General features: G+C 38.4%; 2 protein-coding genes across 7 annotated transcripts in view; both read left to right on the top strand.

Moving 5' to 3' along the window:
- Positions 1-26,036, top strand: part of LOC121513254 (NLR family CARD domain-containing protein 3-like) — a 945,231-nt gene that overhangs the window by 214,030 nt on the left and 705,165 nt on the right. The gene's annotated exons all lie outside the window — the stretch shown is intronic.
- Positions 1-26,036, top strand: part of LOC121513252 (vacuolar protein sorting-associated protein 13B-like) — a 481,863-nt gene that overhangs the window by 78,795 nt on the left and 377,032 nt on the right. For all 3 annotated transcript variants that reach the window (XM_041792863.1, XM_041792864.1, XM_041792862.1), the window contains exon 17: positions 6,713-6,897. In XM_041792863.1, the coding sequence (XP_041648797.1) occupies positions 6,713-6,897 (185 nt within the window). The remainder of the gene's footprint in view (positions 1-6,712; positions 6,898-26,036) is intronic.

The following is a 26,036-nucleotide window of genomic DNA, read 5'->3' as shown; positions in this document are numbered from 1 at the left end:
TCAGTGCACAGTTCAAAAGCCTGCAACTCTGATGCTACAGGGTTGCATTAGTGCCCAGACCACGTCTGTTTCAGGGGAGGCCCTTCATATTTCAGCAAGACAGCGCCAAACCACATAGCGCATCCATCACAACAGCATGGCTTTGCTGAGGAAGAGTCTGGGTGCTGAACTGGCCTGACTGCAGTACAGTGTTAATTTCGTCTAATAAAACTATGACTAAAAATGTTCGTCAAAAGCCTTTTTTTCCAGGAAAAAAACTAGACTAAGACCAACAAAAATAGATCTTTGATGACTTAAACTGACAAAAACTAAGTTTAGTTTTCGTCAAGATGACTAAAACTAGACTAAAATATAATGTAGTTTTCGTCAGACATTCAAAATCCATGATACTTCTCCACTGTGGATAAATCTGTCTAAAAACAATACAGCTGTAGCTATTCTGCCTTTCAGCTGCAGAGAGCAGGGACCCCAGGTTTGGCAGAGTGCAGGGAACACACTACCATGATTTGGTACCAGATTTAGGCAAGAAAATAAATCCTTGGACTAAAAATAAAGATTAAAATGTGAGGACTTTTTATGAACTAAAATTAGACTAAAATGTTTTGAGTTTCTCGTCGACAAAAACTAAAAAGGCTAGAAATAACGAAAATGTGACTAAAACTAAAAGACATTTCATGTAAAAACTAAAACTAAAATTAAAAATAGCTGCAAAATTAACACTGCTGCAGTCCAGAACTTTCACTGCGAGAAAAACATTTGATGCATCATGAAACAAAAAATAAGACAAATGGGACCCAGAACTGTTGAGCAGACAAGAATGGGACAACATTCCTCTCCCAGAACCCTCACCTTCCAGACATTTACAGACTGGTGTTAAAAGACGATGGGGTGCTAACCAATGGTAAATATGGCCCTGCTCTTACTTTTTGAGATGTGCTGCTGCCATTCAACTCGAAATGAGCTGATAGTAATAATGTATAATTTAAGTGAAAGAAATGCATATATCAGTCATTGAAACATCCAAATCATTAAACAGAGCAGGCATCCTCACCACCAGCAGACTGGGTATTTGTTATTATTTAGCTGCTAGTTGTGTTTGCTGGCAGTGCTGTGAGTGTGTGAGGGTGTTTGTAGCTTCTTGAACCATGCAGTCAGGACAACAGATCTGACTTTAACCTCTGTGAGACTTTTCAGAGACCTTTATCACAGTCCTGATCTCACTCCTAGAGTGTCTGTCGTGGTCCACCATCGGGTTGTGTGATGACTTGTACATCCACCTTACAGTTTCTCAAAGGATTTTGCAATCTAGCAGTAAACAGAATTTTGTTAGTTTATTTCCATCTGTTTCATGTTTGCGATGAGTTTTAGTTACTTCTAGTCCACGTCAGGACTGCTATTTTTACCTTTTGGACACTTTCATTTCCTTCAAAGCCTTTTGTTAAGAGTGAGAAAGCTGCCTGCCAGAAAGCTGTTTACAGAGTTGCAGTAATAAACATTGCCTGTGCCAGCTACTTAATGAAATCCAACGAGTGTCTGGCTATTCCCCCCTACAGCATATCCAAAACATACTAATGAGGCTTTCTGCTTCTCATTTAGTTCCAAGATTCAAGTTGCTGTTTGCAAAGAATCAGGCATAATATAATAAAAACAGGTGCATAATTAAAGTCTTAGACGACCACATGCACATGACAGCTCCCCTGAAACGCCATAAACACTCAAATCAGCCAACAAACTTTCATCCCTTGCCAGTAATCCCATTGAAGTGGCTTTGAAGGCACATTTGCTCTGCATGTGGGGACATTGTTCTCGCTGAGTCCCCTTTGCTTTCTTTTCTTCAGTGGCAATATTCAGCTACGTGTACGCATAGGCATGAAAGCATTTAAACACATAAAATGTCAAATTGGTCTGAGCTTGCAACAGTGGAGTTCCTTGATAGTTGACTGACTTGACAAAAACGCTCCATAGTCGTGCCAAGTACGCCACATGCTGCTAGAGAATTCAGAGAGTCTGTCAGGGGGCGTTCATTCACCTTCTCAGGTTTGATGTTTCGCTCTAGTAAGGCTTTGTTTGTCATGTACTCTTACATCTTTCTTTGTCATCCTCTCTCTCACTTAAAGTTGTTTCTTTCAGACAGCAGTCAGTAAAGATCTCTGCATGATTGCAGCCAACAGCTCATGTCATCTTGCTGAACCACCCAAGAGCAGATAAAAACGATAAAGGGGCACAAAGAGAGCGGGAGGGAGGAAAACAGAGGAGTTAAATATTTGCAGAGCTGCTGAGTAGAGAGAGAGAGACCCTGTAACAAATCCCATTTTCTGATCTTGGAACAGATTCATGTTAATTTGGGCTTCACTGAACTTTGAGTCTTGTTTAGTGTTTGTCGTGTTTGTGCTCCTTAGAGGGCAGCACCTTTCCATTATTACAATATCAACATTTAAGCAAGCACATTTCTATTACAGTATCTATATTTCAGCAAGGGCAGGTGTTAACACGTCCTTTAAGTCAGTGATTCTCAACGTTGGGGTCACGAGACACTTAGAAGGGGTCCTCAGATGCCTTAAAAACTAGGAATATTTTATCAAGTACACATTTGCCACTTTACCCCAATTTTGCCAAATTTCTACCCCTTTTCATCACTTTTCCTACCAATTTTGCCAAATTTAGCACATTTTTGCTGCTTAAAACTCATTTTTGTCCATTAAACTCTTTCCACCACTTTTTTTCTGCCTAGTTTTGCCACTTCTAAACCAACTCTTGCCACTGTCTATCTATTGTTGGCTCTGTTGAGCCCTTATTGCCACTATTAACCACTTTTATGCCCATTTTAACCACATTTCACTATTTGTTATGCTTATTTTTGCCAGTTTAAACCACATTTGGTCACTTTTTATTCCCCTTTTAATACATTTTTTTGTCCATTTTTGCCACTTTAAACAACATTGGGTCACTTTTTAATCCTTTATAATACTTTTATGCTCAATTTTGCCACTTTAAACCCATTTTGGCCACTTTTTATTCCCTTTTTAACACTTTTTTTTCCCATTTTTGCCACTTTAGACCAAATTTGGTCACTTTTTATTCCCCTTTTAACACTTTTTTTTCCCATTTTTGCCACTTTTTATTGCCCTGGTTATACTTTTTATGCCAATTTTTGCCACTTTTAACCAGATTTGGTCACTTTTTAATCCCTTGTTAATACTTTATATGCCAATTTTTGCCACTTTTTATTGCCCTTGTTTAACTTTTTGTGCCAATTTTTGCCAATTTAGACCAAATTTGGTCACTTTTTGACATAACTATATTTCTTTGTCTACCACCTTCCAGTACAGTGAGGGTCCCCGGTCTTTGGAACCTTTATTTTGGTGGTTGTGAGCTGATTGAGAAACACTGCTCTAAGTACAATAAAAAGTACATTTATCTTAGGTGACGTATTCCAGTCTTCAAAAACCAAACTGAAGAACCTAACCACCAAAGCATGGGTAACCTAATGTTAAGGCTGGGTAGTTGATCAGAATTTAGATTTAATCACAATATAGCCTACAAACGTTCAAATCACAAAGGTTTTAATATTTCTTTGACCTGAAATGCCTGTCACCCTGCCAGTTTAATTGAGTTTTTTGAAGCAGATATGATATTTTTTATACATTTAACTTTCATTTTTTTAGAAGTCAACAAAAAACCCTATTTTCCTTGTCTCTGCATATTTTTTTACAATAAAATGAAAAAAAAAAAAAAAATACAAAAGAGAATTCCCTTTAATACAGCCGTTCATAGAGCATTTACAACATGAGTCATAATAATAGTTGGGCGGCAGTAGCTCAGTCTGTAAGGACTTGGAATCAGTGGGTCCCATTCAGACCATATCTGGACTTTGGCTTGGTAGCTGGAGGGGTGCAAAGTCACTGGTTAAGTTACTCTGGTTAAAATTTCCTAAGGTAAAAGTAAAAGTACTGATCAATAAATCTACTCAAGTAAAAGTAAAAAGTTTCTAATTTAAAGTTTACTTTAAGTACTGACTAGATACGAAGGACTTGTATGGTAAAATTTGATCTTTCCTTATTGGGAAGAAAAACGAGGAAAGATCTTCAAATAGGTAGTTCAGGCCACTTGATTGCTGTTCATCATCACACATTGCTGATAAACAGCTGCATCATCAGAGGTGACAAAGCTTTGACCATCTCTACAATGGATGTCCGTGTTGATCTTCTCCATTTATTTATACAGAAAACAGCCCTGGTTTACATGTGTACATACCGAAAATACAATAAACCCCCATCCCTAGTAGCTAAAGATTTAATGTATGAGAAAAAAACTACTGTTTTGTTGTCTGTAATCAATGCTGAAAATATTTAAACATTTATGCGCCTCCATCTTAGTCCGTTTTGTCAATTCACAAGTGAATGCAGTGCATAGTGGGAAATTCATCATACCCCTTGGTTTGAAGTGCAGTCCTGAAAAATCTTGGTTTTAAAGGCTATGTAGCCCCTGGCCCTCGATTCAAAAGAGAACTGAGACACCCCTTCACCTGATTTGAACATGAAAAACCAAGGGGAGGGGCTTAGATAAGGGGGAAGGGGTAGAAATGTGATTCACCCTAAGTCCCAGGAGGAAGCCCTAACTCAGAGCACAACTTCACTCAGGGTTAAAATGTGTCTAACAATAAAAGCTGCAACAATCCACTTGAAAAATGACCAAAGTAAACTCTCAGCAGTGACGAGCAACATCTTAATACAAGGAAAAACAAATAAAAAAAAAATAAAAAATAACTCTTCCCAGGGGCACGATGGGAAAATCTGCCAACATTCCCCAGATTCAAAATACAGTGTAGTGGACAGAGGTGGAAAAGTACAAGAGCATAGTACTCAAGTAAAAGTACAGTTACTCTGGTTAAAAGTAACTTCAATAGAAGTAAAAGTACTGATTTTAAAATGTACACAAAAAAGTACGAGTTCCCCCCTAAAAAACTACTCATTTACAGTAATCTAAGTAAAAGTAATTAGTTACTTTCCACTCCTGCTTCCAGAGCATTGTCGACGTGCCCCTGAACACCTAACAGCTCCTGGCAGCGCCTCACTGAGAGCAGCAAGGCCGTCGCTCTGACGTCTTTCCATTAGTCCATGGGAATCCTGTTTGCACATGTGTATTTGCATGAAGTAGCATGTTCAACACTAGAGTGTAAAATGGTAAATTTCCCTTCAGGGATTAAAAAAGTATGTCTTCTTCTTAATCGCAGTCACACATCCATCAGCTGTTGGCTGTGCTATCAGCAGTCAGAAGCTTAACGTGTAGCGCAACGGGTCTGCATACTGCAGCGGTAAACTTAGCTAAACAAACTCTGTTTGAGCGCCATAGAGTCCACTGTTAGCTCCAAAAAGCAAAGTTAGAGCTTCAGTTAAACGCGCCCTGTTTGTTGAATGACAGCAGACAGACACGGACTCACTCACCAACACACACACATTAACACACACGCTCATCTGTGCGTTATGTCCAACACTGTTAAAGCTCATATGAGAAAAAAAAGACCACAAAACAGTAGAATTATCTATTTCTTTAAATGACAACGTGTTATTGACTTAAAGATTAATTTTGAGTGTTTTAAATATGGTTGTCCTTAAAGAGGATGAAAAATAGTTTGATTTTACTGATGCAGCTCTTTACATTTTAGTCTGTTGTAAACTGTGCTTAAAATTCTTAAATAATCTAAATGCTTTTACTGTATATAATTAGTATAAAATTAAAGATAGTTATTGTAATTGTAGCGATGGGAGCATAGTGTAGTAAATTAAAGATTTTGTAGACTGTTAAAATGAAAGGTTTGATTTTAAGAGCTTTAAAATGTACAGTTTGAGTCAAAGTTAGGCAAGACATACTCTTTGGAAGCACTGATAGCCTATTCAGTACTTAGTTCAAACATTTTTGAGTAGACCTGAATGCACTGCAATTATGACTATTAGTTGTATAAAGGACATATCATCCATCCATGTATTTTTTTCCCAAAATTATAAAAAGTGTAAAATCTCATCTCGTGTCTAGTGGGCCCAAATCTTGTCTCGTCTCGTGAGATAAGTGTCTCGTCACACCCCTACTCATCAGCTTGTCACACAAACACACAACCCAACTCTGTAGGAGGCAGGTGAAATGTTAAATTATAAGGATTCTTCTCAGAGTGCAGTTTCTGGCCTCTTCATCTCCTCATATAAATCATCGTCACAGAATCCACTCAGAACAGAGGAGGGTTGGCGAGTTTCTAGGACAGTTTGGCTGCCTCTGCTACTTTTCAGTCTGCTGTCAGAGTGAAATTCCTCACTCAATGTTCCACCACTTCCTAGATGTTGTGATCTTAAAATAATGTAATAGGAACTATTTGCATCTACTGATGATCTATAGGGTCTAGAACTCTAGGTGAAGGGTGGGTGTTAACTATGAAGTGCTGTGGGAAACAACACAAATGACTTTGGAGTAGAAAGGCCTGACATATCAGATTACAAGGGGGTCCCAGACCCCACTGGCCATGCCACCCACCACACCCCAAGTTAGAAACAGTGCCCCCCATGGGCATCACGCCCCTTAGTTTGAGAACCACCATTCTAAGTATTTTTGTGCTTATAAATAACTCCATTCTTTCATTCATTTATGTTTTAACTGTCACTACTTCTTCACTCTATGCTTTTCTCCCCATTAACTCTCCTTCATCTCATGTCCTCTTTTGCAGGAGTAAAAGGTCTTCAGTCCCGACCGCAGAGTGTATTTTTGAGCTCCCCCACTTCACCGTGCAAGCAACGAGGGCCCAGACGCTTTTGCTCCAAGCAATCTGTCAGAGCTGGACCCACAGTGTGGTTAGCGGAGTCCCATTAACACTGAGTGAAAGCCTGCTAAATGAGGTGTACAAAACAACAGGTAAACATGTGTTCCACCACGTCTGAGATAACTGAGCAGCACTGCTCTTTAAAGACCCTGTAAAGTGAAATCCAACGTTTGTGTCTTAACAGTCTAGAAATGTTAGAATATGGCTGCTGTAAACATGTGAAAACACTGAGATCCACATGTCACTGAATCCTGGATTTATACTGTTAGAAAGTTTTTCACCTCTTTCCTTGCTGGGTTTAATGTGGGTGGGGCTTATATGTGGACTGGTGATGTCATGAGCCCATAGTGGGGAATGACCCCACCCCTCTAACACTAAAATATAAAGTCACAGAGCAGTTCATCTCAGCCCAGTCTGTTGTTAGCTGATGTCACTGCCTTTATTTTATCATTTAAATCAATGATACTCAACATGTGGCTCTGTTGTGATGATTTTTGGCTCTTTTATGTCTTAATTTGAATTATTCCCCCAGAAAACCATAAACAAGTGAAACTTTGACCTCTGGATCATCCATTGCAGGTCACTTTAATTAGTTTGTTTCTGTATTTAATTGCACCTATTATCTTGTCTGTATATTTTCATTGTCCTTATTTGAAATGTTTTGCCCCTTTTTTTCCCATTTTGTTGCCACTTTTTAATCAATAATCAATTTTTACTGCTTTAAGCCCAATTTAGCCACTTTTTTGCCACTTTTGCCAATTTCCCATTTTTGCTCTTAACTTGATTTTCTGAAACTTTTCCCATTTTTGCCGCTTATCACCCATTTAAGCTGCCTTTTGACATTAAATTCCACTTTTCCCTTCGTTTTTGCCAATCTTTGCTACCTGTTACCCATTTTTTCCCACCTTTTTGCTGATTTTTGCCTGTTTTAGTCACTTTTATCCATTTTTGCCACTTTTCACCACTTAGATTGTGGCTCTTGCAAAGGTATTTTCAACAATTTGGCTTTTTGGTTGAGCAGGGTTGAGTATCACTGATTTAAAGCGTCATAACAGAGATTTGAGCTAGAAAACTGACTTTGTCTCTTCTTCTAAGGTCAACATAAGGTCAACATAAGGTCAAGGGACAAGCTAGTAGCCTGATTGCTTTCCTCAATTCATGTAGCATTTACTAAATTTGAAAGGATCATATTTCTCTTGAGTGGGCGTGGCTTCAGCTTATCCAACAGACACGCCCACACCGTCCTGGAGCAGATTTTACTGCCTCATTTTTCATGATTTTGAAGCTTAATTTTATAAACTTAGAGATGTTTTATTCGACTGAAATTTGACCTGGAGGTTCATAACACAGTGACCTGTCATACAACAACAAACCTAAATACAGATTTATTTTTACTCCACAGGGTCTTTAACATTAAATCGCATGACTGTTGATGACTGTTTGCATTTGAAATTGCTTATCGTGCAATTTCTCTTTCTTGATTTCATTCTGCAGTTGTTTTTGTGATATGTAATTAAGAATTCTGCAGGATTTAGAAATCTGCTTACTTAAACTTCTGTCTTTGTATTTCAGCCTTGAATAGTCACTTGACAACAACACAGCTGTTGACAGGAACATCACTTTGCTCATCTGGTCCCTGTTAGACTCTAGTAAAAGATGTTAAATGGGACCATTGTATTTGAGTCTTTGGAGTCATCTTTGTGAAATGCAGTTACTGCCTTTGTTTGTGGAGTCCTCCATCATTTATCAGAGTCAATATATCATAAAGATATATTCAACTAGCAGGAGCATAGGGTTATTGGAGACACTCTTTTAAAGGATTTGGTAATTTCTCAGGGCTTTACATGTAACTTCTCATACCAGCTTTGCCCAAACAGTCAACCTGTCTGTCTCCAGTTTACAGAGGCAGCAGACACAGTACATAACCAAAAGAGCCAGTATGGCATTAAACACCCCCAGTGTTGACTGTTAGACTTACAGAGCAAATTAACTCTGAAACAGCCTTATTCTTTATGTCACCTAGGATGCCTTAACAGTGAAATAACCACTCTTGAAGTGAGGAAAGAGAGTCTGAATTCAGTAAAACAGTAGCTGACTTATGACCATAGCATCTGGACAGTCCTCTGGAGGGCCAGGGATTTTCCAACTCATTAGGATCATGTTGTTTGGTATGCCGTCAACTTTAGCCAAGCCAGCCAAGATACCTTTTTCTCAGTAGTGTAGCTGCCAGCATTTATGAAACTGGTCTCCCGTGGTGTGAAGTCAAATATTCCTCTCCCCTTACTCTGCCTTTCTTCACCTTTTAGAACAGGGTTTGATATTAGCATTGAGTAAGAATTACACATCTGGTACATGTACTATCAGGCTAGAAAAGAGCTGTGGGGAAGGGATTTGAGTTAAGTAGGGAAAGAGTGAAGGGGAATAGGTGACTTGTTGTGTAAGTGTATGATTTGTGGGTAAAAAATGAGCAACAGTTCCTGTGTTAAAACCAAAGAAGTCTATTACGGTATCTGCTTTTGAAATTGTGGTGGCTCTCTGAGACCCAAAGGGAAATGTTTGCTGTCCTGGTCCCTTCTAGGTTTGACTGCTGAGATGTTTAAGAGAAATGGGAAATGTTATAGGAGAAGGAAAGGGATGAATTTAGAGTGGTTATCTGTTGAGAACTCACCTTCACTATTCTTGCATCCATTGAACTTGTGAGTTTTGGAGAGTTCTGCTTGAATTTCTTTGCAGGATGTCAGAATATCCTCCCAGAGCTGCTGTTTTGAACTGCCTCCCACCCTCATAGATCTTTAGCTTGAGGATGCTCCAAAGGTTCTCAATAGGGCTGAGGTCAGGGGAGGATGGGGGCCACACGATGAGTTTCTCTACTTTTATGCCCATAGAAGCCAATGACACAGAGGGATTCTTTGCAGCATGAGATGGTGCATTGTCATGCATGAAGATTTGCAACAGAAGGCACAGTTCTTCTTTTTGTACCATGTAAGACAGTGGTCAGTCAGAAACGCTATATACTTTGCCGAGGTCATTTTCACACCTTCAGGGACCCTAAAGGGGCCTACCAGCTCTCTCCTCATGATTCTGGCCCAAAACATGACTCCGCCCCCTCCTTGCCGATGTCACAGCCTTGTTGGTACATGGTGTCCATCCACCAACCATCCACTACTCCATCTGGACCATCCAGAGTTGCACAGCACTCATCAGTCAACAAGACTGTTTGAAAATGAGTCTTCATGTATTTCTGGGCCCACTGCAACCGTTTCAGCTTGTGAGCATTGGTTAGGGGGGCTGAATAGTAAGTTTATACACAACTGCAAGCCTCTGGAGGATCCTACACCTTGAGGCTGGTGGGACTCCAGAGGCACCAGCAGCTTCAAATACCTGTTTGCTGCTTTGTAATGACATTTTAGCAGCTGCTCTCTTAATCTGATGAATTTGTCTGTCAGAAACCTTCCTCATTATGCCTTTATCTGCACGAACCCGTCTGTGCTCTGAATCAGCCCCAAATTTCTTCATAGTACGATGATCACGCTGAAGTTCTCCTGAAATATCTCATGTTTTCATTCCTTGTCCAGGACATTGCACTATTTGAGGCTTTCAGCAGCAGAGATCCTTTTTCTTTCCCATATTGCCGAAACCTGTGGCCTGCTTAATAATGTGGAACATCTTTCTTAAGTAGTTTTCATTGGGCTCACCTGGCAAACTAATGATCACAGGTGTCTGAGATTGATTTCAGTGATCCAAAGAGCCTTGAGACACAAAACCATCCATGAGTTTAACTGAAAAACAAAAAAATTGAATGTTTATGACACTAAAATTTAATTTGCATAATAATTTGGCATGCAGTGTAATGAAACAGGACCTTGACACTCACTGACCGCTTGCCTCCCCTCTTTCACCTCTTTTTTCCTCTGAACTCTTCTGTAAATTTAGGTGAGACTTTACAAGCAATACTTCAGCAGACTGGTGCAGATTCTTCTTGGACGTATTGCAATCCTGTCTACTGTTGTAGACCCTCTATTCAGCAGACCTGTTGGCGGTTTTAGCAGTGCCCACATTTAAGTCTAGAATAATCTGCTGGCTGCAACTGTTGGTGGTAAAACCATGGGTCTGTAGAAACACTCCTGAGATTCTGATCGTATCTTTTGTGTTAACTCTGTTGATTCTTGCATCACCAACCAAGCTTCCTCAGGCAGATGTCAGGACAGAGCAGTCTGCTCAGATACACTGGCAAACAAAATATGTTTACACTGAACACAGGAATCTATCCTCCCCTTTATCATTTGATGTAGCAGGGTTTTTCAATAGCAGAAGGTGTTTCATATCGAGGTTGAGCTGATAGCACATATGGTCAGTGTCCTTCACAGGAGAGCTGTTCAGGTCTGAGATTTCATTCCCTCTCACAATATAGCAAGGCTCAAGAAAGGCTTTGGTTTTTGTCCTAAGAAACTTACAGACTATAAAATGTTCTTCAGAATTCTGAGTGGATACAGATTTAAGCAACAGTCTGGGAATTAAAATCATAGCTGCTGACCGGAGCACAGCTGCTTGGACTGCTAGGATGTCCAAGTCACTGTGCAGCTCCGTGCTGCAGCTACAGTAAGTCTGTAAACTGTAGAGTTTGTATGCAATGTAGTTACAGACACCACCAATCAGAAAACAAACCGTTAAATGTTCTGTTCCCTGACAGGCTGACGCTGTCTGTCAGTGTTTGTTTGATGAGGGCTTTAGGACAGTGTTTGGTCCAGAACTTACGAGAAGTCTTTTCTGTGGTTCAACTTTTTAAATTAAAATATAAAGAAAGAAAACGACTACAATGTGACAAAAATTAAATGGCATATTAATCTATAGATTAAGACTGCTAAATGAACACTCATGATGACACAGAATAACCAGAACGCTCTAAACTTCAAATCCTTTAAAAATAAACATAAACAGATTAAAAAATGAGCCCGTTTATTCTTTGGATTGACTCATTTCAGCCATGCTGGATATTTACATGATATCCAAGTTAGATAAACGAATGCACAGAAACTCAAGCCCTTTCTCTTTGTTTACAGTGTTAATTTTGGCAGCTATTTTTAATTTTAGTCTTAATTTTAGTCTTTAATGGAAAGCATGTTAGTTTTAGTCACAGTTTAGTCATTTAGTTTTAGACGACAAAAACTTAAAACATTTAAGTCTAGTTTAAGTCCATAAAAAGTCCTCACATTTTAGTCTTTACTTTTAGTCCAATGTTAGATTAGTTTTGTATTTTTCATTAGTTTTTATTTTTATTTCGTTTTCACTTTCTTTTCAGTTTCAGTTTCAGTTTAGTTTTAATTAGTTCTGACTGCTGGTTTGTTAGTTTAGTTAAGTTTTTATTTTGCAAAAAATGCTTTGTTTAAGTTTAGTTTTTATTAGTTTTATTGTAAGTTTTAGTTTTTTTCAGATACATGTCAGGGCTGACGGAATGTCATGCCTTTTAAAAAATATATTCAAACAGGCTACTCTTCATTTATCATTTTATTTGTTTTAAGATGATGTTTAAATACAACTCCAGAAATAAAACTACCACTGTGTGAAGTCTTAACCAATCAATTCAGGCCATTTTACACTCCCCAGACTCTGGTGTAGGTGTTAGTCAGTCTGGTTTTGTCAAAGACTAAAACTAAGGATATTTTGTCCCTGTTTTTTTTTTTTTTTTTAGTTTTGTAAGCACAATATACAGTTCAAGTTAGTTTTTGGTTTTTTGGTAAAGCTTAGTTTTTATTTAGTTTCAGTTAACTAAAATTTTGTTCTAATTTTAATTGTAGTTATTTAGTTGGTTTTAGTTAACTATAATAACCTTGGTCCAAGCATTTATTCTCTTACCTATATCTGGTACCAAATCATGGTAGTGTGCACTCTCTGCCAAACCTGGGGTCCCTGCTTTCTATAGCTGAGAGGCAGAATAGATACAGATGCATTGTTTTTTGACAGATTTGGAGAAATTTCACAAATTTTTAATGTCCAATGAAAAGTAAATTACATTTTCGTCTAGTTTTAGTCATCTTGATGAAAAATAAACTTAGTTTTTGTCAGTTTTAGTCATCACAGATCTATTTTTGTGAGTCTTAGTCTAGTTTTAGTCATCACAGATCTATTTTTGTGAGTCTTAGTCTAGTTTTAGTCATCACAGATCTATTTTTGTGAGTCTTAGTCTAGTTTTAGTCATCACAGATCTATTTTTGTGAGTCTTAGTCTAGTTTTTGTCATCACAGATCTATTTTTGTTAGTCTTAGTCTAGTTCTAGTCATCACAGATCTATTTTTGTTAGTCTTAGTCTAGTTCTAGTCATCACAGATCTATTTTCGTGAGTCTTAATCTATTTTTAGTCATCACAGATCTATTTTGTTAGTCTTAGTCTAGTTTTTGTCATCACAGATCTATTTTTGTTAGTCTTAGTCTAGTTTTAGTCATCACAGATCTATTTTTGTTAGTCTTAGTCTAGTTCTAGTCATCACAGATCTATTTTCGTGAGTCTTAGTCTATTTTTAGTCATCACAGATCTATTTTCGTGAGTCTTAGTCTATTTTTAGTCATCACAGATCTATTTTGTTAGTCTTAGTCTAGTTTTTGTCATCACAGATCTATTTTGTTAGTCTTAGTCTAGTTTTGATCAGCGTCGAGGGGCAGTACTTTCAGGCGCAGAGGAGTCGTGGCGTAGGCAAGCAGCAACAAGAGTTGGCGTTATGCAGTTCTCTATGGAGTTTACTCCTTGGTAGCGGCTATGTCACGTGTTTTGTTGCTCTGGTTGGCCTGTAAAGATGTGACAGACAGAACGTTCATCCAATCACACTCCGAGTTTTTTTTAAAGCCTCTGCCCCTTCCCAAATGCTGTCTATGGAAGGTTTACCAGATAAATGTGTGAAACACGTCCATCTGGTGTGTCAGGTTATAGAAGTTAGGTGTTGTACATAACCGTGCTCGTTTGAGTGTGCATGAATCGACATTCCTACCAGTGATGAATGCAGATATAACGCCAGAGAACGACCACAGCTGGATTCCTGACCACAGAGCTCTGTGGTGGTCCAGACTAGGACAAGAAAAGGAGTCTCTAGTAAAAGTTGGTTGGTGTTGGTCACCAGGCGTGCTGTAGATGATTGCTCTGTGATATATGAGCTGTGACATAATTTCAGCATGACAGATATAAAGGGAAAAGAGCAGAGGAGGAGAACGAGAGAGAGGGAGAACAATATAATGAGCAGAATGAAAAATGAAAGGGAAGGCGAAGAAGTTGAAGGGAAAATTGACAGAAAGAAGGAAATCGAGAGATTGACGGTGTGTGGTGGACTTCAGTGCACAGAAACACAAATAGCCATCGGTTCTCTTAATCACATCCAGCTTTAGCACCTAATTGAGCGCCTGGCCTCACACACACACACAACTAAACACACACATAAAGACATGCATATGCATGGATGCCTGCCCACTTCCTTTTTTAGCAGATCTAATATGTGCTCCTACCCTCAGAGCATATGATCCTACTTTAGGCAAATGATGACACAATTGCTCTCACTATATAGAGACTACAGGAATGTTGATAAGAGAAGCTCAGGACTTACATTTTCTCCTTTAGCAGAATCATTTTTAAAACAAGTTCTGCATATTGAAGTTTTCCCTGCACATTCATCAGGATGATAGAGTCTTAGTGAGAAAAGAGATGAGAACGTTCAATTCTTCTGAAGGATGCATAATTGATAACCTTGCAAAACAGATGGATTGGCTGGATTCCATGTCTGTCATCAGGCAAATCCATCTTGAAAAGGCCCAGTCTGAGAAGAGAACCGGCCCATGCATGTAAGGAGAACGAGGCATAGGGCTGGGCGATTATGGCAAAAATTAAAATCACGATTAACTGAACTTTCTCCCTCGATTTCAATTAATGAACGATCATTCCATCCCCAACCTCTGACTCTGTGTTCTGTAAATATTTGTATAATTTTATAGCAAATAATTAAAAAGAACATGCACAAATAAACAATTTTTGGTTATTTATTGAAACAATTGAATTCAAAACACATCAATTGAAAGAATTCAAAGCTCTTTGTGGAATAAAAGGATGTTTTCACTCTTCTCCCAGCCTGTTTGAACATGAGTTTGTGATGGGAGCAGGCAGGGTTTAGTTATACTGTTAGCTAGAAAATGCAGTGGCTGCTGGTGAAAGGATTAGCTCGAATGTAGTTACAGCGGCAGTTTTTATCAGATCAGGACAGCATTTCTTTATTCAAAGAGGAGCAAAGACCCACACTGAAAGCCTTGCCTGACCATCCTCAGCATGAGTTTTATCCATCTACTGTCTCCACATTTAAGTAGCCTGCCTTTCAAGCTCATGTTACTCATGGGAGCTGGGTACTCATTTTGTCTTTTAGCTCTGATTGGCCCATGCAGTGTTAATTTTGGCAGCTATTTTTAATTTTAGTTTTAGTCTTTAATGAAAGGCATTTTAGTTTTAGTCTCATTTTATTCATTTCTATCCTTTTAGTTTTAGTCTAGTTTTTGTTGACAAAAACTTAAAACTATTTTAGTCTAGTTTCAGTCCATAAAAAGTCCTCATATTTTAGTCTTTACTTTTAGTCCAAGCATTTATTTTCTTGCCTAAATCTGGTACTAAATCATGGTAGTGTGTTCTCTGCCAAACCTGGGTTCCCTGCTTTCTACAGCTGAGAGGCAGAATAGATACAGATGCATTGTTTTTGACAGATTTACCCACAGTAGAGAAATATCACAAATGTTGAATGTTTGACGAAAACTAAATTACATTTTCGTCTAGTTTTAGTCATCTAGTTTTTGTCATGGAAAAAGGTTGTTGACGAACATTTTTAGTCATAGTTTTAGTCGACATAATGAACACTGGGCCCATATTAAATGTGACAGGCAGAATGTTCGTCCAATCACCCTCTCTGAATTTTTCGAAAAGTCAAGCCCTTTCCAAATCCTTTTTACCCTTTCATCCTTAGGCCCTGTTTCAGTGTTCAAGCTTGAAAACGACATACCCAAATACAACTATTTCTCTGCAGCAACAAAGTCTACATGAATAAGCTTGGCATCAATGTAAAGATAACTTTTTACAGATTTCAGCAGACCTGTAAAATCCCAGTCAAAGTTACTGGGACTAAGCAAATAAACATGGAAAATAGCATAACTGATTTTTTTTTCGCCTAAAAATGTTTCACTTTTAGAGTAAGGATCTCTTGTGTCACTAGCATGAAATATTGTTAAAGTTTTGAGGGTGCCTTGTTTGCAGTAAAGTAGTGTGTTCAGAGGAACTGTACTTTTTGACATCTTTTCACTCTACTGGTTGTGGTCTGAGTTGTGTTTTGTTTAGGTGGAAAATGTTGTGCTTGTTAGTTTTCCATGATCTCTAGGCTTCTAACAGTGGTAAAGGTTTTCCTCAGAGGAAGCGGAGCTAGCCCCAGATATGGGGCCTCTAGGGGTAAAAGAGTTTCATGGGAGGTTTCCAAGATTACTGTAATAATCATCTGGCATGTAGGGTTACATGGTTGAGACTTGTTTTTACTTTTCTTCATAATGATTATGGATGCTCAGAAGCGCTGGAACATTAGCACTGGCTGATAGCAGCCTGCTGACAAACCAAGGCCATCACCAATTACCAGTGTGTGACTGTTGTGACCAATCAGTGTAATGTTGGCATCAAGTTCATCTAACTGCTGATGTAAAGATGAGTCTTTGTTATACTTTCAGACAACATCTGATCTGTTTTCATGGCCAAACATCAATGCAGGTTTTGGTTTGATGGGAGTCTTACACCAAAGGAGGAAATGAGGAACACATCTGTTTCTGCCTTGGCTTGATTGAAATTTTAAACATCTGTATTTATATTGGCCCACATTTTCACAGTTTGTTGGTCTCTAATGCCACAATTTCCCATTGCATAGAAACAAAAGCATTGTTGTTTAAGACTAGTGATGTTCCCATCTGATTAAATCTGAACTGTGTTAGCCAACCAGTCTAGAGTTTGATAAACACGTTTTGGAAACCAACACTAAAACAGTGTCACGCTGTAAGGGTGCAAAGCTGGTTTGCAGAATGTGGCTAACGTTAGTAGGCAAGTACCATCGGACACTTGCAGGTTAACATCCACATTTCTGAGCTGAATATCTTCACACAACGCTTTGGTTAAATGTAAGTATTACCTGACACAGCCTCTAGATAACTCTATCCCCAATTTTGACATTAAGATAGCGCTTAACTGCACAGTTCTAGTGCTTGTTTAGATTGGTTTAAAGAGCATTGTAGCAGTTAGGCAGTAGTCATAATGAAAACTACAGTGGCTACTGATGGCGGTCAGCTGTGTTTTGGTTTGGGAGGAGTGTTTGACCACGATCATGTGCCTGAACTAATAGAAGATGTTGGTAATTAGTTTAACTGACTAATCCTGGTGACGATCACAAATTGAGCTGAACGATTTGGGAAAATAATCTAATTGCAATTTTTTTAACCCAATATTGTGATTGCGATTTAATAAGCGATTAATTCTGAAGCTCATCTCATGCATTTTCCAACAAAAACAAGCAATAATTCATTCTGTGCTATAACCAACACCAATATTGGATTAAACTAGTGCAGAACAAGTTTTAAGAAAATGTCAAATAGAGGTGATTTTTAACTCATTTTACAAATTGGATTTGAACTGTTGTACCAAAGGGAATGGCCATTTTTATATAATTCTCATATTTAATAAGAAAAAAATACAAGAAAGAAAAAAATAGGATTTTTTGTACACTACTCTAAAAATACTAGTGCATCTCAAAAAATTAGAATATCGTGAAAAAGTTCAATATTTTTTGTCACTCTTTTCTGAAAGTGAAACCCATATATTATATAGACCTGTTACACATAAAGTGAAGTATTTTAAGCCTTTATTTCTCGAAATGTTGATGATTATGGCTTACAGATAAGAAAACCCAAAATTTAGTGTCTCAAAAAATTAGAATATTGCATAAGATCAATACAAAAAGGATTTTTAAACAGAAATGTCAGGCTTCTGAAAAGTATGTTCATTTCTATGCCTTCAATACTTGCTTGGGCCTCCTTTTGCATGAATTACTGCATCAATGCGGGCGTGGCATGGAGGCAATCAGCCTGTGGCACTGCTCAGGTGTAATGGAAGCCCAGGTTGCTTTGATAGCGGCCTTCAGGTCGTCTGCATTGTTGGGTCTGGTGTCTCCCATCTTCCTCTTGACAATCCTCCATAGGGTCTCTATGGGGTTCAGGTCAGAGTCAAGCACAGTAACACCATGGTCATTGAAGCAGCTTTTTGTACCTTTGGCAGTGTGGGCAGGTGCCAAGTCCTGCTGGAAAATGAAATGAGCATCTTTATAAAGCTTGTCAGCAGAAGGAAGCATGAAGGTCTCTAAAATGTCCTGGTAGATGGCTGCGTTGACTGTGGACTTCAGAAAACACAGTGGACCAACACCAGCAGATGCCATGGCAGCCCAAATCATCACTGACTGTGGAAACTTCACACTGGACTTCAAGCAACGTGGATTCTGTGCCTCTCCACTCTTCCTCCAGACTCTGGGACCTTGAATGGGTTTCGCTTCCAGAAACAAGTGAATAATAACCACTCTTATCAAAGAAACACATTTTAATTCATTTGTGTAGTAAGTAACCATCTTTAAAATGATCCTTTAGTTGAAAACATAATTAAAAAAGTTAAAAATAGCTAAAATGGGTTAATAATGGCAAAAAATGGTGAGAAAGGTGGTGAAATTAGCTTGTAAAAGCAGCAGAAATGGGTTAGAAGTGCCAAAAATTAGATAAAAGTGACAAAAAAATTAACGAAAAAATGTCAAAAATGGGTTAACGTGGCAAAACAGGCATATCAAGTGGTTAAAAGGTGATTCAAAAGTGGCTGAAATGGTATTAAAGTGGCAAAAATAGGAGGAAATTTGGTTAAAAAGTGGTAAAAGGGGTTAATAGTGGCAATAATGTGTCAACTGAGCCAACAATAGGCAGGGAGTTACAAAATTGGATTTGGCAGAAACAGACAGAAAAAAGTGGTGGAAAGGGTTTAAAATGGACAAAAAATGGGTTTTAAGTTGCAAAAATGAGTTAAAATTGGTAAAATGGGTGGGAGAAAGTGATGAAAGCGGGTTAAAATTGGGCAAAATTGGTGTAAAGTGGCAATAGTGTAATTCAAAAGTATTCCTGGTTTTTTAAAGGCATCTGGAGACCCCCTCTCGCGTCTCGCGACCCCCACTGGGGTCCTGACCCCAACGTTGAGTACCCCTGCACTAGAATAATCGCATGATATTGATATGTAATGCAAAACATCTCTGCTGCAAAAAAAAAGTTCTAAAGTGGTATTTTGACACAAATTTCTGATAAAAGAAATATTGCACCTTCCACGATTTGAAAATTGCAGCAGGCCATATTGCAATTTAATCTAATTTGCGATTATTTGCCTAGCCCTAATCACAAGTAGATTGACAGCTGTTTGCATGCATCCATGTTCAAGTCTGCAACCCTTTTATGCATTTTAGCACTGTTTTAAAAGGGCTGATTCTATCAAGACTTGCAGTTCACATCCCTATGATCTAACTGCCTTCAGGAACAGTAGACTGATGCAAACCCCTCTGTATTCTTTTTGTTGGAGGATTTTTCTGATAGCTGTGTTTTATCAGAGAAGGAAAATGTGTCTGTTTTCATACTCCTCAGTCACCTCTGCTAGCTAATGCCTGGTATTCTGTGCATTGTCCACTTCCTTACTGTACCTTCTTGTATTGTTCTATTGTGTCTTTTCACTTTTGTTCTTCTCTTGGTGATTCTCTCAGTCAGTCATTATGCAGCTTTGGTAGCAACATCCTTGTGTTGAGATTGAACAGGGAAGCTTTCTGTTTACCCCATCACTATTAACCTTCTATTAGGAGGTAAAGCCTGATCAGAGAGAAAGTTCAGCCTGTCTTCCTGTCTGCTTCGTGGATAGAGATCAGGTCATAAAGAAAGCAGGAGGAGAGGGAAAAAACAGCGCTCTTTGATCCATTTTTCTGACATTAAAAACACGTCATGTCAGCATCTGAGAACTGATAAATAAATCTTGGAAGGAACTTGAGAAGGAGCTTGTCACTGGAAACTTCAATCAGCTACACAAGGCCCTCACTCCATTCCTGGCAGATTGTGATGATGTTTTAAGTCAGTCCAGACTCAGGGCTTCCACTTTTCTTTGTCTTCCTTTAGCTCACTACTCTTTTTGCTCAGTTGCTTTTCTTTACAGGTGTTGAGAGATGCAAGTGAAGTTGATGCAAAACAGAAATGCAAAAAAATTTTAATGCGTTTCCTCAAATGGTAGTACAAGAATATATGCATGTGTTAAAGCTTGAGAGAAACACAAGGAGCCTGAGATTTACTCTTCTGCTGAACAACATGACACCTTTTGTTTGCACATGATAACAAAGATAGAAGAAAATGATAAGATAAAAACACAGATACACACACCTTAGCACATGTATTTGCCCCCTATTTTAGAGAAAAGCAGGGTTCAGGTATGCAGCTAGCTTACAGAGTGAGGCAGTCATCTTGAATTAAAGAAAATTTAATGAACAGCAGATTTACTTGGGGTGTGTAATACCCTGGTAGAAGCTGCTACTAGGGCTGATCGATTTACAAAAATAATGTAATTGCAGTTTTTTTTCCCCAAATATTGCGAGTTGATATGTGATTATTCTTGGGTTAATCTTATGTATTTTTCAACAAATTAAAGCAATAAATAATTCCATGAATACGACCATGTGTATTGAAAACAATGAAATTATTTCCGAAGCAATTCATAAAAGCATGAATCTGAATACGGGGGTGCAACAAGCTTTAAGCCATAAAGGAGGCAGCTGGGGTGGAGGAGGTGAGGCTGGCTACCAGCTGATCACAGCTGGGGTAACACTTTTGTGAAAAAACGCTAGGCTTCATCAGTTTTAGATAGAATGAGCGAACTATTTTTGCTTGTATTACACATGTGATATCATTTTCTTTGTTTAAGGGCATTATCACTCATTTTGATTGAGAAAAACAAGCATAAAACACAAAAACGGAGGATTTTTTTTAAACCATTATAAAAAATTGACAGTTGTTTGCATAATGTGCATTAAAAATCTCTGCCGCTGCAAAAAATTGATTTGTTAAACTGGTATTTTCACACATTTCAAGTTAAAGAAATATTGCAGCTTCTGGGATTTGAAAATTGCAGCAGGTCACATTGTGATTTAATCTAATTTGCGATTAATTTCCCAGCCCTAACTGCTACCTGACCAGGTTACTGACTGTTGGCTATCTATCTATACTTATGGCTTGGTAAATCTTAGACCTGCCATTCCAAACTCACTCATGGCAGTTACAAGTATACAATAGCTGCCATGAAAATTATTTAATAAATTGCCCTAAAAAGCTACCTGATAGATTACCTAGATATTTAACAACAAGCTGTTAAATAATTTGCAATTAGCTGAAAAAGTGGGCATAGCCCTTTTTTATCCATGGGATGTTTTCTGTGCTCAACTGCTTTCAACAGACTCAGAGCTAGGGCTAGGAAATTAATCGCAAATTAGATTATATTGAAATGCGGCCTGCTGCAATTTTCAAATCGCAGAAGGTGCAATATTTCTTTAACCTGATGAGATGTGATACATTACCCATCATGCAATCATATACAGTGCTTAACAAATGTATTAGACCACCTGTCAAATTTGTCTCAGAGACCATCCAGCATCATGTAGTGCTTTAATGGGACTCTTTCATTTTCAATGAGCTCTCCATGTTTTACCATTTTGAACAGGAATGAGGGATTTCAAACTGAATTCACCCAAATTTGAGCCGGCTCACTGGGCTTCTCTGAGAAGTCAGAAATGAATCAAGCATAACTATTCTGTCCCCTTCGTCCGTAAAGTTGAACTATGTGACAGATAGCTAAACAGATGTCCTGGGCATTGAAAGGATTGAATTAAGACTCAGATGTAGAAGTAAAGTTCGGGCTGTTTACTTGTTTGTCCTTATCTTACAGCTTTCTTACAATGTTATCCAGACACGCTCTGTGAAACTGAAAATAGATACACACAAAACATGCATATCATTGAATACGGCATAAAAACTGGGAAAATATGTCTAAACAAACAACAAAATATATTCCGATACATGTTCAAACATATCAGAAAAGTAATATAAACTTACAAACAAAGCTTCTCGGCGGCTCAACACAGACAGATGCGATGGATTAAGTTGACAATGCTCTTCAGTGTATCCTCAAAACAATATGGCTGATCTCAGCCTCTAATCAACCATGTGATTACACTGACCAATAACAAACGGGCTGCTTTTAGCTGCAGTTCTGTGTCTCACCACTAGGAGGTGCAGTGACTTCCTAACTTACAATGTCATCACAATAACATTCAACCACTAAAACTCATTTTTCTGTTCAGGAATGCAAGTAAATAACTATAATTTGACATATTAATCAAGAAATATTAATGTGCTTTACTATTTTTTCAGTTTTTTTGTAAATCAGTAAATGTGAAAATTCATGGATAACAATAATAATGATATTTTAGCCTAAAAATATCATTTGGGTTAAAGAGCGTCTACATATTGGTGTATTAACCACTGCAGAAACAAAAAATGATTTTGGTAATTACCAATGCTGTTAATTTAGTGCAGATGTGGCATAAACCTTACTTTGGTTAGGGTTAGGGTGGTCTAATAAATTTGTTAAGCACTGGATATGCATATTTCAAGAATAGTGTACAAAAAATAATAAAATTTTTGCAATTTTTGTATGTTTTCCTTGTTAAATATAAGAATTATATAAAGATGCTCATTCCCTTTAATACAACAGTTCATATCCAATTTGCAAAATGAGTCAAAATCATCACAAATAAATGTGTTTTTTTTCACAATTGTTCAGCCCTGGTTTAATCTAAGATTGTGTTGGCTATAGTATAGAGTGAAGTATTGTGATTTTGTTGGAAAATACGTGAGATGAGGAACTTAAATAATCGCATGTTAAATCACAGTTGCATTATTGGGTAAAAACGTTATTATTAGATTATTTTCCCATATCTTTCAGCCCTACTCAGAACCCTGAAAAGCCTTAGTTTGACCCTCACAGGCTTCCTCAGGCACAGGTAAGCATTTTCAGCTTTTCACTGATAAGGTTCTGAGTATCCCCAACTTTCATCATCTCTCACTGTTAGTGGATTTTTTCTTTTTATATGTGTTACTAGACACATTTATAAACATGTTGGTTAAAATTAGGGCTGGGCAATTAATAGCAAATTAGATTAAATTGCAATATGACCTGCTGCAGTTTACACATTGCAGAAGTTGCAATATTTCTATAAGTTAAAATGTGTCGAAATACCAGTTGGATTTATAAATTTGTTTGCAGCAGAGATTTTATGCACATTATGTAAACATTCAAATGTCAACACAGCGGTCCACTGAAGTATGACGTACTTCTCACTGATCCCTGATTGCATTCATGTTGATGGACCACACTGCTGCTGCTAGCAAAGCTTCACCTCCTCCACCAGCCTCCTCCTTTATAGCTTAAATCTTGTTACACCCTCAGGTTCAGATTCATGCTGCTATGGATTAATTGCTTCTGAAATAATTTAATTGTTTTAAACACACATTGTCGTAAATGTCCATGCGGGGTGGATAGCTGTGCTGACTAACCCAGGAGGCGTCTTTACAGCAGAGCCTCCTCTGCAAAATAAAACTGTACATCCATCTTTCAATAAAATGCTTCAATGTAGGATGAGTGTGTTCTGATGGAATATAGGTTATAATATAGAATGATTTATTGCTTGAATTTGTTGAAAAAAAAAACAGAAGTGAGGAACCTAACAGTAATCACATATTAAATCACTATCGCTAAATTGTGGGAAAAAAATCACAATTCAATTATTTCTGCAAATATTTCAGCCCTAGTTAAAACATTTCTTAATAAGGAATTTATTCCCAGATTTTCCCAGTATCAGTAATATTCCCTGACTAAATAACGGTGTAAAGAACAAAGGAGGATTAAATGAGCTGTGAAAAGGGATTGATTTTGAGAAGTTACGCAGATGCTAAACATCTGTCTAACATGTTCAGAAAAAGGTCCTAAAAACAAACAGAAATATTGAGCTAAATGCACTGTGAACTGAAAAGGATCCATATTTTTCACTGCTCAGGGATCTGAATATAACTAGGTCTTGAATCAGTGACAGGCCAAAATATATGTGATGGTATTTTTGTAATCTGGTCGTGTCTGAGAGCTGACTCCCTACTGGGAACCAACTCTCCCTTCTAAGGGTAGGGACAAGTGCCGACTGAGCACATAAGACCATGTCATAAGGCCATAAATTTCCACTGTAACTCCCATTGAAGTTCCTCAGCAGCACCAAAACCCCAGCTACGCTTTGGTTGCTACCACACACAGACGCAGTCAGCCTCTTCAAAGCTGAGACATAAATATTGATCCCAGTGGATTATTGATGAGCAAGAACTCTCTGTTGGATTCTCTTTAACTCTCTCCCATAAAAGAAGAGAAGACAAGAAAGCCTGAAGGAAAGAGCTCAAGTTACACAATACTAGAATAGTCAGGGATCAGAATTAAAGTTACAACATTAACCATGAATATCTCTTAAGCCCAAAACACACAAGCGCAGTGCGACATGACGCGCTTCAAGTGCTGCCTCCAGGACACAGTGGCAACAGCGCGTCAATGGTCAAACTCTCCACCAGTCACTGCCTGGCAAGGAGCTCGACAGCAGAAGAGAGAGCCCGCTAGGGGCCTCACCACCTCCTCCACTTAGGGAAACAACGATAGGAGTGGTGGTACTTCATCAGCAGTCTCTTACTTATTCTACACCTGCAGAACGATGACGCTTCATTTCTTCCTCAGTTCTCTCAAACAGAGCTGCTAATACGACCTGTCACGTACAAAACCGTTATTCTCAGGAAGAAAACTTCGCCTGCGGTGGTCGGCCATGTTGGAAATAGAACAGTAGTGTTGAAGTGCGGCTTCGCAGCAGAGGCGGACCAGGTCTTAATGAGGGAGAGCGTGTGTCACATGATCAGGAGAAAGGAGAAAAAGGAAATTGTTGAAATTAAAAACCCCCAGACTCTGCTACTATCAGCACTTATACCTCATTACTGTTGTTATTCTAAGACCCCTTTAGGGTACCCCTTCAACCCTCTCCACTGACTCTTCTCAGGACGCTGGAAGCTGCTTGACAGAGTTCCTCCTTAGAAGCATGTCTGTACTGGATAGATTCTTGATTGCCTTTTATTCTGACTTGGTGTGTTACTTAAGTAATGTAGGCGTTGAAGAATGGATGAAGACTGTTGAAAGAGTTTGTAGGAAATAGTTGAACCCAAAAATCAACAGGAGGGAATGCTTGTGAGTCAGTTAGTAATTATTTAGCTAGAATAGCTGCCACAGCTCATGTGAGTTCAGCTTCACCTGTTTTATTATAATGTAACATTCGCTGTTGCTGCTAATAAAAATATGTCCATGTTTATTTAACTGTCTATTAGTTGTCTTATTTAGTTGCAGCACTCGTCATGATAGATAATATTTTTTCAAGAGACAGAATACTGCAAGAGGTTCAAACAAAAACAGATAAAAGTGCTGTACTATTTCTTACAGTCCGTGATAATACTGGCATACATTTCCACATGATCCAAAAAGTGTCACGTCTCACAGCTACCAGGATATAAATGCAGGCGGATTTTACTTTGCAGCAGAGTGCTGACGTGCACCAGCATCCACTGCTGCAGAAACATCAGCCCCCACGCTGCTGCTGCTGTGGTACAGCCGACTGAACCACATGTGTCAGAACACGTATGATTTGTGGATTGATGAAAATGATCAGAATGGTGCTAAATAAATTCACTGCTACTAAATACCTGAACAGAGTGTCATTGAAATGAAAGGATTTACTGCCATACGGCACCATGGAGGACAGCCTGATGGACTTTCTCCACAGCAGCTTTACATTTTCCCACAGCCTGGTAGACTCATACAGATGGACTCTGTGAAACAGCACTCTACAACTGAAGAATAGTTCCTAAGCACATGCTCCTTATCAAAAATAACATGCGATGCAAGAGCAGCTGGTAATACACATGTGAGCAGCACACACTGAAATGAATGGTGAATATACTTGATTAACGCCGTTGAAGCTCAGACAAAAACAATCTTTCTCTGTAG

The sequence above is a fragment of the Cheilinus undulatus genome, linkage group 8, assembly GCF_018320785.1.
Source record: "Cheilinus undulatus linkage group 8, ASM1832078v1, whole genome shotgun sequence".
Classification (NCBI taxonomy): domain Eukaryota; kingdom Metazoa; phylum Chordata; class Actinopteri; order Labriformes; family Labridae; genus Cheilinus; species Cheilinus undulatus.
The sequence above is the reverse complement of the archived record's forward strand: the minus strand, read 5'-3'. Positions and strand labels throughout refer to the sequence as shown.